Here is an 11,971-nt window from a genome sequence, read left to right on the forward strand (position 1 = left end):
CGAAGCAACTGATTACCTTAATGAGGCCATTACTAACTGAATATATATCCTATGAAGTACTTTTATTTAAAAGTAGTAAATTAGGAAAAAGAGGAGAACATTTTTCCTGTAAAATTACAAAAAAATATTAAACCATCTTTCAATAAATTAAAATTTAATTATTAACTGCTTATTAAAATATTAGTTACCATTACTTTTACATTTTTAGCAAAAATAAACAATTAAAAACAAGTATTGTTTGATTATTAATCATATTCGATTGTTTCAATATCATTTTTGAAAGAATCTAAAGGGATAAATCAAGTTTCGGAGTCATCTTTTTAAGTTATATTCTGAGTGTGCGTGTAAAATTATAAACGACAAATATACAATATAATGATCAATAAGTTTTTTTTCAATTCATTAAAAAGTTGAGTTCAATTCATAGTTAAAAAGAGCACATTAATATTAAAAAATAAAATTTAAGAGATAAATATGAAAAGGAATAATGGTAACAAACACAGCATGTATAGTAATTATAAAGTGGCTAGAATTATAACATAAGAATTTGTTCCCGCGGGGAAATTAATTCGTGGCTTATATCTTTAAAAGTTGCAAGTAACATTTCTTTTCTTTTTTTTATAAACCTGCAAAACCTTATTAATTTACACCCAAAAATTTTACAATTTAATTTAACAGTTTAAAATATGTATCATTAAAATATTATGCTCATATTTCATGTTTATGAAATATTTGTGACACAGAATAGAAATTACAGAATTCTAAACGCACGTGATAAAAGAAAATATTTGAAACTAATCTATTCAAAATAATTTTAAAAAAATTTTAGTTATCTAAAGTGAACGAAAAAAAGTAAAACCTATTCATTGTTAGTAAATCAAATGATCATCATCATCATAATAACAAACTTTAATCAAAATTTCAAATATTCTAAAATAACGATATTAAAGGCATCTAAAATCATAAAACATTCATTGAATAACTGCTATTTATACTTTTTATCATCACGGTTTAAATGTTTATATTCTTCGATCATTACGCAATAGCTGCTTAACTTCTTCAGGCGTTAAAAAAATTGATTATATAAATGTTAAATATTATAAAGCAATCATTGCATAACTAAAGTTTTCACTAAAGTCAATTGCATATAAAGTTAATAACTTTTTAACCGTCACACTGCTATAGTTTATATTCTCTGACTATTTCGTAACCAATGTTTCAGTAGAGTAAACAAGATGAATAAAAAATGAACAATAAGTGAACAATCATTAGAATATGGATTATATAGATACATAGATATTAAATATTAAAATGCAAACATTGGATAGCTAATGTTTAAGCTCTTCAATTGTTATGTAACACATATTAATTCTTAAGGATTATTAAAGAAATTATGTGTCAGTTATAAAGTATTATAAATAAATTATTCGAAGCTGGTGTTCATACTATTTAACTATCAAATATCTGATGTTTATACTCTCGATCATTACGCAAATAGCGCTTAATGTCAACAATCATTAAAAATTTATATAGTAGATATCAAATATCATAAAAACAATCATTGCATCAGCAATGGCTATACTATCAAAATTCCGGATCTAATTACAATAAGTACCGGCACCTTAAGTGCCGGTCCTTTTTACAATAAAATCAAATTTTATTAAAAAATGTAGCGAAATAAAAAAAAAATCTGATTCACCGTAATATTGATAGTAATAATTAAAGTAAAATATCATTCTAATTAAATAAATATTTCTGTTATAATTACAGTAAAATCACTGAATGACTCTTATTAAATAAGTATTACTGTAAAAATTACGATCTAATATTTTACGATAAAATGGATTTTGCGGATAATATTCCTAAAGTGCCGATATACCGTAATTTTATCCGGAATTTTTACAGTGTATATACTTTAATAACAACACATTAGAAATGTTTGTTATCTATAGACTGTCACGTAACTCCTGTTTTGATTTTCATGTTATAAAGTTATTCTCTAAACCTTTTATTACTAAATAATAAATGCTTATTTGTATTTAAATTAGTTTTATTTTCAAAATAGATAATACGTCTTAATCCGTCAACATAATTCTCATATTCCACCAATAAATGATACACGCGTTGTTTAAAAAAACATGCATATAAATACTGTTAAAGCCTATTTTGTAATTAAACAACTTTTCAAAGAAATAACCTATAAATATAGTTCAATATAAAATTAATAATGAATAAATATTATCAAATTTATCTTCATGGGGTATCCTTCAGTAATTAGTTATTTTTGCTAACTGCAGCTGATACTTGGCTGTTTATTTATATTCTGCAAGTGTTAGAGTGCAAATATGATAATATTTTAATATTGGTTTTTATAAATAAACCAATGTTTCCTATATAGTCAATACTCATCATAAACCAAGCTAATATAATTCGAAACTTAATTTAATCAGCATTTTAAAACTATAAAAAGTACTGATTTTGATATCTAATATTTTAAAGTTTCAAAATATGGGTATATCTTAAATTATCTAATGTCTTGCATGTATATTCGAATATATCTATATTAAGGAAGGAAGTTTACATAGGAAGTCACAATCATGAAATCGTGTTATTGGTGAGACACGCGTCACTGTTGCCACAAGCGAATAACAAATTACGAATGTAATGGTGAGGAAGGAACAACATTTTTTCCACTTACCTGAACAGAGACGATGCAGCACTCACCGCTAGCGTGGCATCGACGCTGCGCAAGCCAATTTGCATTGGGGGTGGGTAGGGTTCCCTTCGATACCTGCTTGGTACACCCCCGGTACACTTAGAAGACGATCTCCCTCGAAAATTATAAATTTACCGGAATTTAGGTGAGTACTAAAGTGTCAAAAAAATAAAAAAATGGGGGAACGAAAAAAAGGGAGAAAAAATGAAATACAAAAATGATCGGATTTTATTTTGGCTTTCACGCCGAAAAAGACGCGTTAAAAATAGTGTGAAATTCGGCACCCTCTCTGAGGTACCTACACTATCCCATCTGGAATTGCACCCGAAGAGATGTTCGTTTGGGGTATACGTCTCGAGGGGGGGATGCAAGAGGGATCCTCACCCCCTTCTCTCGAACATCCCCTCATCTTCCTTCAGCAACTCTCGCAATCTCTTCCGTGAACCCCCTTCACTTGCTTTGCCTCCAAATCCCCCACCCCCGGTATCCATGGTAACACTTCATCGATTGCCTCCACGCTTCAATTTGGCTGACCAATGAAGCGTTTGCGCTTTGCGGATGGGGGGAAAGGAAAGCGGTGTAGGCCGTCCATCGGCAACGGCTGTCGAGGGGGGCGGGGCTTTTTTCGTGGGGTGTGGTGCGGAATGATGAGGGGGGGGGGGATTGTTGAGACTCTTCTTCCTCACACAGGGTGTTTAGAGTCCGAGTCGCACGAGCGTTATATGTGTGCAATCGGGATTTAAATTATATGCTTTGGTGAGTGTTTAGGAAGCGTTCTGCGCTAGGTTCTAGAAGTGTCTTGTTTTGACTAGGAGAGGCAGGGCTCTATTGAGTTCGGTCCGAGACGCTCAACTACGCACAAAGCTTTCCTCGCCTTTTCTCATCTACCACAATTGAAGCAGGTCGCGCTTTTTAATGACCCGCAAACACTCTCACAGAGTAAATCGGACGTGTACACACACTCACTCCGATTAAGTCTGTTTGTGAGAAAATGAATGATAAATAATAAAGATGAGCGTTTTTAGATTTGCTTGTCATAAGCAATCATATAAGTGGGAAAAATATTATTGATATAGATATTAACATCCATTCTACAAGTGATAGTATTCAGCACATGTTTTCTTTTCTCTTTTATAAATAAGCATTATTAATGCTAATACCGTTTAAAAAATATAAGCTTTTAAATTTAATTATATTTTGCAAAATAGAAGCCTTTAAATTTAATTATATTTTTCAAAATATAAGCTTTTAAATTTAATTATATTTTGCAAAATAGGAGCTTTTAAATTTAATTATATTTTACAAAATATAAGCTTTTAAATTTAATTATATTTTACAAAATATAAGCTTTTAAATTTAATTATATTTTGCAAAATATAAGCTTTTTTTCTACCACAAATGAAGCAGGTCACGCTTTTTAATGACCCGCAAACACTCTCACAGAGTAAATCGGACGTGTACGCACTCTCACTCCGATTAAGTCTGTTTGTGAGAAAATGAATGATAAATAATAAAGATGAGCTCTTTTAGATTTGCTTGTCATAAGCAATCATATAAGTGGGGGAAATATTATTGATATAGATATTAACATCCATTCTACAAGTAATAGTAAAAAAGCACATGTTTACTTTTCTTTTTTGTAAATAAGCATTATTAATGCTAATACCTTTGGCAAAATATAAGCTTTTAAATTCAATTATATTTTGCTAAACAGAAGCTTTTATATTTAATTATATTTTGCAAAATAGGAGCTTTTGGATTTAATTATATTTTGAAAAATGCAAGCTTTTAAAATTAATTATACTTTAAAAATTAGTTGCAAAATATAAGCTTTTTTTCCACAACAATTGAAGCAGGTAGCTCTTTTTAATGATCTGAAAACACTCTCACAGAGTAAATCGGACGAGTACACACACTCCAATTAAGTCTATTTGTGACAGAATGAACGATAAATAATAAAGATGAGCGTTTTTTATTTTGCCATCAAAAGCATTCATATAAGCGAGGATAATATTACTGATATGCAAATCAGTATCCACTCTACAAGTGATAGATTTTTTTTTAATAAATATTACTACTTGCAAAATGTAAGTTTATTGGTGGAAAAAAATTATCATTTTTTTTTTTTTGCGAGAAACAAAGAAAGGCTTCATGCCATATGATAAGTCACATTTTTAGTTTAGGAGATCGCTTATGGATAAAAATACCATGATTGCCATACATGCTGTAAGATATTATGTATTGCAAATAGGTGCAAATTTTAAAAATTATTATTCGAAAGTGAGCCGTGTTTAGAAGATTTTAATTAATTAATTTAGGTAAAAATTCTGCTTCAAAGGGATGATTAATCATAGAAATAGTGTTTAATAACATTTTCATTCACCGGAACTATTTGATTTTATAACTGTCGTTAAGCAGTCAACCCTGTTTTGAGTTTACGACTACTAATGTTCAACTTTGTAGCATTCTAATTTTGAACCTAATCCAGAAGACAGGGGAACTTCTGAATCAAGTATTAGGAGAAATTTGCCTTCCTGAAGGACTTTTTAATTGAACTAACTCGCCCTCGCGTTATATGGAAAGGAAAACCACGATCTCCTCCCACGGTTAGCCTGATGGCAAGGGGACTCTAACTCATGATTCAATTACCGCTGTGCATATTTCATGTCAGCACTGTGGTCGGTGCGAGCTGGGTGCAGAATTCGTATTGACCAACTATCGCTGGGATTCGAACCCAGTTCACCACATTGGTAGGCGAGCGCATTATCCCTTGCCACCACGTCTAACTGGAGCTATTTAAAAGGATCCATGCACTAGGCAGAAAGCTTGATTGGTTTAGTCAAGAAAGTTTCATCATGAATGATTCAGTTTGGCATATTATTGGACTATAACTTGATATCAGAAGAACCGTTCATTATATTTAGTAATTATATTAGAAAATTAAAAATACATCTTCCGTTATCTTCGATGACTCATTACCAGGAATGTATCAAACTTCTTTTATTGAACCGAGATGGTTCAGGAGATAAAGCGTTCGCCTGCCATTGAGGTGAACAGGGTTCAAATCCCAGAGATGGCTAGTCGATTCGAATTCCGCATCCGGCTTGCACCGACCACAGTGCTGACGTAAAATATCATCAGCCGTAGAGTTCCCTTGCCGTCAGGCTAACCACGGGAAGGTTTTCCTCTCCATGTAACTCAAATACTGGTTAGTTCCAACAAAAAACTCTAAACGAAGGAAAATATCTCCAATACTTGATCCATCGCCGGGATAGCCTGGTCGGTAGCTGGGCCCATGTCCAAGAGTTCGTGGGTTCGATCCCTGCCGGCCGAAGCCTCCCCGTGTAGTAAATGGTGACTGATGCACGTTAAATCTGTCGAGTCAGAAAGTCCTCCATGCTCCCATAACAAATCAACACCTCTGGGGGTACTGATTCAGGAGTTTCGTTGTCTTCTGGATTGGTTACAAATTTCAAGGCTACGGAGTTGAACATTAGTAGTCGTAAACCCAAAATTGGGTCGGCTGTTTAACGACGCATATAAAATATAAAATAAAATACTTGATCTAGGAGTTCCCTTGTCTTCTAGATTGGGTTGAAAATTAGAGGGCTACAGAGTTGAAAATTAGTACTCGTAAGCCTAAAAAATTGGGTCGGCTCTTCAACGACTGTTATAGAGCTCCCTTTATTATATAGACCTCAATCTACAGTTTCAAATAGTTTAAATCAAAATTTAATATGACTAAAAACAATTCATTTTAGAAAAATTTTAAGAAAATTGTTTTTAAATATTATTGTTTGCGAATATTATGAATATTGTTTTGTTAATAAATACATTATAAATTAGTTATTGTAGTTAGTACTGCTTATTTTTTGTAAATGATGAATTGATTAACTTTTTCTGTCACGACCCGATAAAATTTTCATAGTGGCTGAGTTTTTACTTAAAAATTCGCAACAAGATATAAATAAAAAATTATGATAAAAATCAAAAAAGTAAATAAATAAAATGAAATAAAGCTGCTTTTCCGTAAAAGAAAAATCTTTGAAAGATAAAACATAAAATAAAATTTAAATTTGAAAAAAGAAACATTTCTTAGTTATTTTATTTATGTCAAAATTAAGTAAGATTATAATTTATTATTTTACCCTGTACGTAAAGGTCATTTTTCAAAAATGCAAGTTAACATTTTTTTTTAAAAAAGGACATCGATATTTATAAATTTAAATATATGTTCAATTCTGTATGTAAAGATAACATGATTTTGTCAGCAAATTTTAAACAAATGAAGAGCGTTTGGTTTTTGAAATGTTTCAGCAAATTATATGAAATTTTTATTTGCAACAAGAATACTACAACTCATTTTCATTACAATATTAAATATAACGCTACATTAATTTTAATTGTAATATTGAATATAACGATGCATCAACTTTGATTATAATATTAATTACAATATTATATTAATTTTAATTTCCATATTAATGACCTATGCATTTTAATAACCAACTCAACAACATTAATAAAATTCTTGTAAAATTACTATACGATATGGTTATAACATTTATGGTAAAATAAATAAATAAATAAAAAATTTTAAAAAAAAGTAATGAAAAAAAAAACAACGTATCTTTAGATAATAAAATTAATAAATACGGTGTGTAATCCATTCATTTGGCAATTTTTCCTTTCAAGTGGTGACGTTCTAGCCGAAATTCTGCTTTTTAAATTGATAGTTTTTATTACCTCATATTGTGTAGAAAATGTAAAACTGAAAAAATAAATTTAACCGAATAAATGGAGTTTAAAAAATCATGATGAGATTATCAAATTTTAAATTTATCAATAATTAAGTACCTACGGAATTTAAACTATCATTTGATAATCAATTGATATCATTTGATAATGTTTTGAGCATTAATTAGTAAGGAACGTGCGATGACTACCAACGAAAGTTGTTTTTTCATTAAATAGATCTGTAAGCTTTCAAACATCACTGATGCTATCCTTGAAATTATAGGGAAAAATCAGATTTGGGTACTTGCATTTCAAGAAGAAGAAGACCGCCCATACCCACACATGTGACCCATGACGTCAGCACCAGCTGATCTTTCTCAGCAAAATGACGTGCTAAAGTTTAGTTAAGTTTCTCCCCATAAGTTAGAATGTTAAATAACGTTAAATATAGCAAATAATAGCTTAAATATAATAGTTAAATATAGCGGCATATCACACATCAAATTTTCTAAAATTTAATTCTTACTCTTCTACGTCTTTTATTTAACTTAAATTTATTATTGTTTAGGTATTTTATTGTGAGCTTGATACATTTTTGTTATGCGTACCTGACAACTTCGATGCCTATTTTGCATAGCTTCGTGCTTGTCTTTGTGTTAATTAAATAGTAATAGTAAAAGAATTAAAATCTTTGTGAAAGAATGCAGAATGTGTCACTTAAGAGAACTAATACTTGACGGGCTTGGCTTACTCGAAATAGATAGGAAAAAACAGTTGCTAACGTAAACAAATGCCACGTTTCAACAACCAACCAAGATCGAGATACCCATACTACGTCACTTGCTGGTATCCCATTGGGAAATTTCTCAGTATCTTAATTTTTAGTGTTATCGAATAAATTCATCAAAATATCCCTTTTCTCTCAATTTTCTATTATTTGTTTCTTTTACAATTTCCAAAATCTTCGAGAAGTTCCTTGTCTTCTAAATTAAAGTTTATTCGATACTTTATTTGTGGGGAAAACAAATGAAAAAACTGCCTAGAGATAGTGAAATTAAAATGTAACAAATCCGAACTAGATAGATAACTGAGAAACGAATGTTATTCAGCTGAGATCTATTCAGATTGCTACAGATATAACAATGTACAATTTAACATATAACAATTATTAAAAAAGTACTTTTAAAACATTTTATGTGTATTAAGTCATTGGAAGTTAAGGCAATGAATCTTGGAAATTTTCACAGATATTTTTAATTAGTACATTTAAAACGAAAAAAAATAAATAATAATAAGGCGCTTTTTAAATATAATATATTTTTTTAAAAAATTAAACTTTGTCTCACATAAATATAATCAAATTATGTATTTAGATTTCTCTTCTGGGAACTAATTTCAAAAAAATAACAAATAAATTTTGAAAGTTTAGTTTACTTTTAAAGTTCAAATTATTTTTCATTTTTTAAGGTTAAAAAATTCATATTAAAAGCCTATAATAAATAATGTTGAAAGATCTAAACACCCATCCTACAAATAAAATGTTTTTTGAATAGTAAAGTATGTCTATGTCCAAACATTATCTATTGGGGGAAAAAAAGTAAATTTGAAAATGCGCCTCTTTTAAGCACTTTTGGCTTCATTTGAATTAATAGCTGTAGAAAAAATAATTTTCGAAATATCACGAAAAGAAGAAAATATTGGTGTAAAAAAATTTCACAAATGAGAAATAATAAATAAAAATTGTTAGCAAAACTTTAAATATACTAAAATATTTTAAGTAGACAGGATTAAGGAAAATAACGGGATTAAAATGTTGCACAAATAAATAAAAAATTTCATCATTACCAAATCAAATCTGTATAAAAAAAGCAGAATGCTTATATGTATGTATGTGTATACGTATGTATGTACGAACGTATGTATGTACGTACGTATGTATGTACGTACGTATGTATGTACGTACGTATGTATGTACGTACGTATATATGTACGTACTTATGTATGTACGTACGTATGTATGTATGTACCTAATACAAATCAGCATTTCTGAACCAATCCGCACCAAATTTGGTGTACATTAGTATGAATCAGCGGACCTAGCTGTCTAGATTGAAACTTGCACTTTGCAAATTTCTCATTATTCTTGATCCAGGAGTTCCCTTGTCATCTGAATTGAGTTCAAAATTACAAAGTTGTGAACATTGGTAGTCGTAAACTCAAAATTGGGTGAACTGCTCAACAACGCTTATTAACTACACTCTAAAAACTGTACCGCTGATTTCAGAGGCACATTTGGATCGTTTGTGCCTCTGAATTTTAAGGGCACAACGTGCCTTTAAAAATGAAAGGCACAATGTACCTCTGATTTCAGAGGCACATTTGGATCGTTTGTGCCTCTGAATTTTAAGGGCACAACGTGCCTTTAAAAATGAAAGGCACAATGTACCTCTGATTTCAGAGGCACATTTGGATCGTTTGTGCCTCTGAATTTTAAGGGCACAACGTACCTTTAAAAATGAAAGGCACAATGAACCTCTGATTTCAGAGGCAAAATCAGATGTACCTCTTAGCTTGAAAGGTACATTGTACCTTAGATTTTGCTTTTATGAACCACTCATTGAAATAAGCATTTAGTGGTGCCAAAACCTGTTATTTACCAGATTTGAACACATTTTTTTTTTTTTACCCATTTGTAATTTGCTTGCACTTCATATAAAAAGGGGTTTACACTATTACCAAGATATTAATTATAATAATTCTTAATGAAAAATATTTCTGAATTCTTTGAATATTGGCCACTTGAGGTGATCATCTCAAGGGATTCCATCTAAGGCTTTTTCATAGGCAATTATAAAATATGTAAATTTACACAATTTCTTTAATTATGTAGCGTTTAATGATACTTCAACAATTACAATGATGTTTTTCTAATCAGATATAGGTATAAAAAAATAATATTTATTTCTGTTTATTCCAAGTCAATATAATTCATGGATTTTTTTTCCAAAAAGTATCCTCAAAATGGAAATTTCTTATAAATTTAGACATTTTTTAAATATTTAGAGATTTAATAAAAAAGCTTTATAAGAATCAAAATTAAACACTAAATATCATGAAATCTAATATCTTTTATTTTCACACATAAAGAACAATATTACATAATTTAGTAACAGTTGCACACAAATATGGAAAAACATAGAACTTTCACAATATTTTAAAATTATAGATGTAGATTTTGAACAATTTTTATGTTTTATAACAACAAATATGTTTAATCAAATGACTTTACAAGTGTAAAATCAAAGATTTCTTTCTATTGAAATGAATTTTTTTTTTTAAAGCCGGATTTTGGCGAAGCATATTAACCCATTAGGTGCCATCATTCCCATTTTGGGAACATTAGCTTTCAATTTTTTTAGAACTGTACTTAATATTATTTAATTGACAATTTTTTTTTTGAAAGCTTGTTTCAGAATTTTTATTTTTTATAGTATTTTAAAAATCGTGAAATTCCGCATTTTTATCCCCAATCATTAAACATGCATTTGTTTTATAAATATTATTAAAATAAAAATTATTTTAACTTAAACTTGATTACAACAATCTAATGTACAAAATAAAACTAATCCATAGAGAAAATGTACAATGGCTAGTTTACAATTGAAGAAAAAAGACCTTGTTCCCTTTTGGGGGAAAGTATTGGCGAAAGCTGTTTTCAAACGAAAAACAAGATGCAGATTATTTTAGCAGAAAAAATATTTTTTCATGACAATAATACATGCACTAATTTAATAACGCAGAACATAGCGTCGATTCAGGTTTATCTTTATATTACTACACTAATCTAATACGTTGCCAAAAATAAACCTCAATCTATGTTTATTTCCTCCCAGGGTTGGGTTTTTGATGTCAAAAAGTGGTTTTTGACATGACAAGGGTATAATACTGGTTTAAACCGTCAAAAATGTCAAAAACTGAAGTTTGCCAAGAAAATATATAAACTTCAAAACTACCAACAGTTGCCATGCATTATATTGAAATTTAATTATACTATAGGTAATCAGCAGGTTTTAAAATATTTTTTAATTAAAATTAAGGTAAAATAACAGATTTAAAATCTCAGAAATTTATATTCAAATGCATGTGCACAAAATATTGCACAAAAATTGTTGAAATATTTATATTTAAAAAAAAAAAATTTTTTTTTTTGATACTTAAGAAAATTAAAAGTTTATTACTATGCATTTTTGACATATAAACTTATAACTAATATTTATAAGGAACTTACAAGTTATGTTGTATAAATACAAACTTGATACAAGTGTATAAAAATTTTTTTTTAATGTTTTACCGAATATCTTTATTATCCAGTATGTTAATTTGAATTTAAAAGTAGTTATATTTATGAATAATGATAAATATAATTCATATTGTTTATTATATTTATTTATAATTATTGCACTTATCATTTTAAAACAATTTTTATCTCTTAATTTTTTTCTCTCCACTTGTATTAAG

At 29.2% G+C, this 11,971-nt stretch overlaps 1 protein-coding gene across 4 annotated transcripts in view; it reads right to left on the reverse strand.

Moving 5' to 3' along the window:
* LOC107436595 (paired box protein Pax-6) overlaps window positions 1–3,038 on the reverse strand; it is a 124,157-nt gene extending 121,119 nt beyond the window's left edge. For 2 of the 4 annotated variants that reach the window (XM_016048362.5, XM_016048361.5), the window contains exon 1: window positions 2,699–3,038. In XM_016048362.5, the coding sequence (XP_015903848.2) occupies window positions 2,699–2,763 (65 nt within the window). In that variant the 5' untranslated portion in view covers window positions 2,764–3,038. The remainder of the gene's footprint in view (window positions 1–2,698) is intronic. The other 2 variants (XM_071177515.2, XM_071177517.2) reach the window with 2 other exon arrangements.
* Between the last annotated feature and the right edge of the window lie 8,933 nt (window positions 3,039–11,971).

This window comes from Parasteatoda tepidariorum, chromosome 2, assembly GCF_982258835.1.
Source record: "Parasteatoda tepidariorum strain Cologne lab strain chromosome 2, Ptep-v5.0, whole genome shotgun sequence".
Taxonomy (NCBI): domain Eukaryota; kingdom Metazoa; phylum Arthropoda; class Arachnida; order Araneae; family Theridiidae; genus Parasteatoda; species Parasteatoda tepidariorum.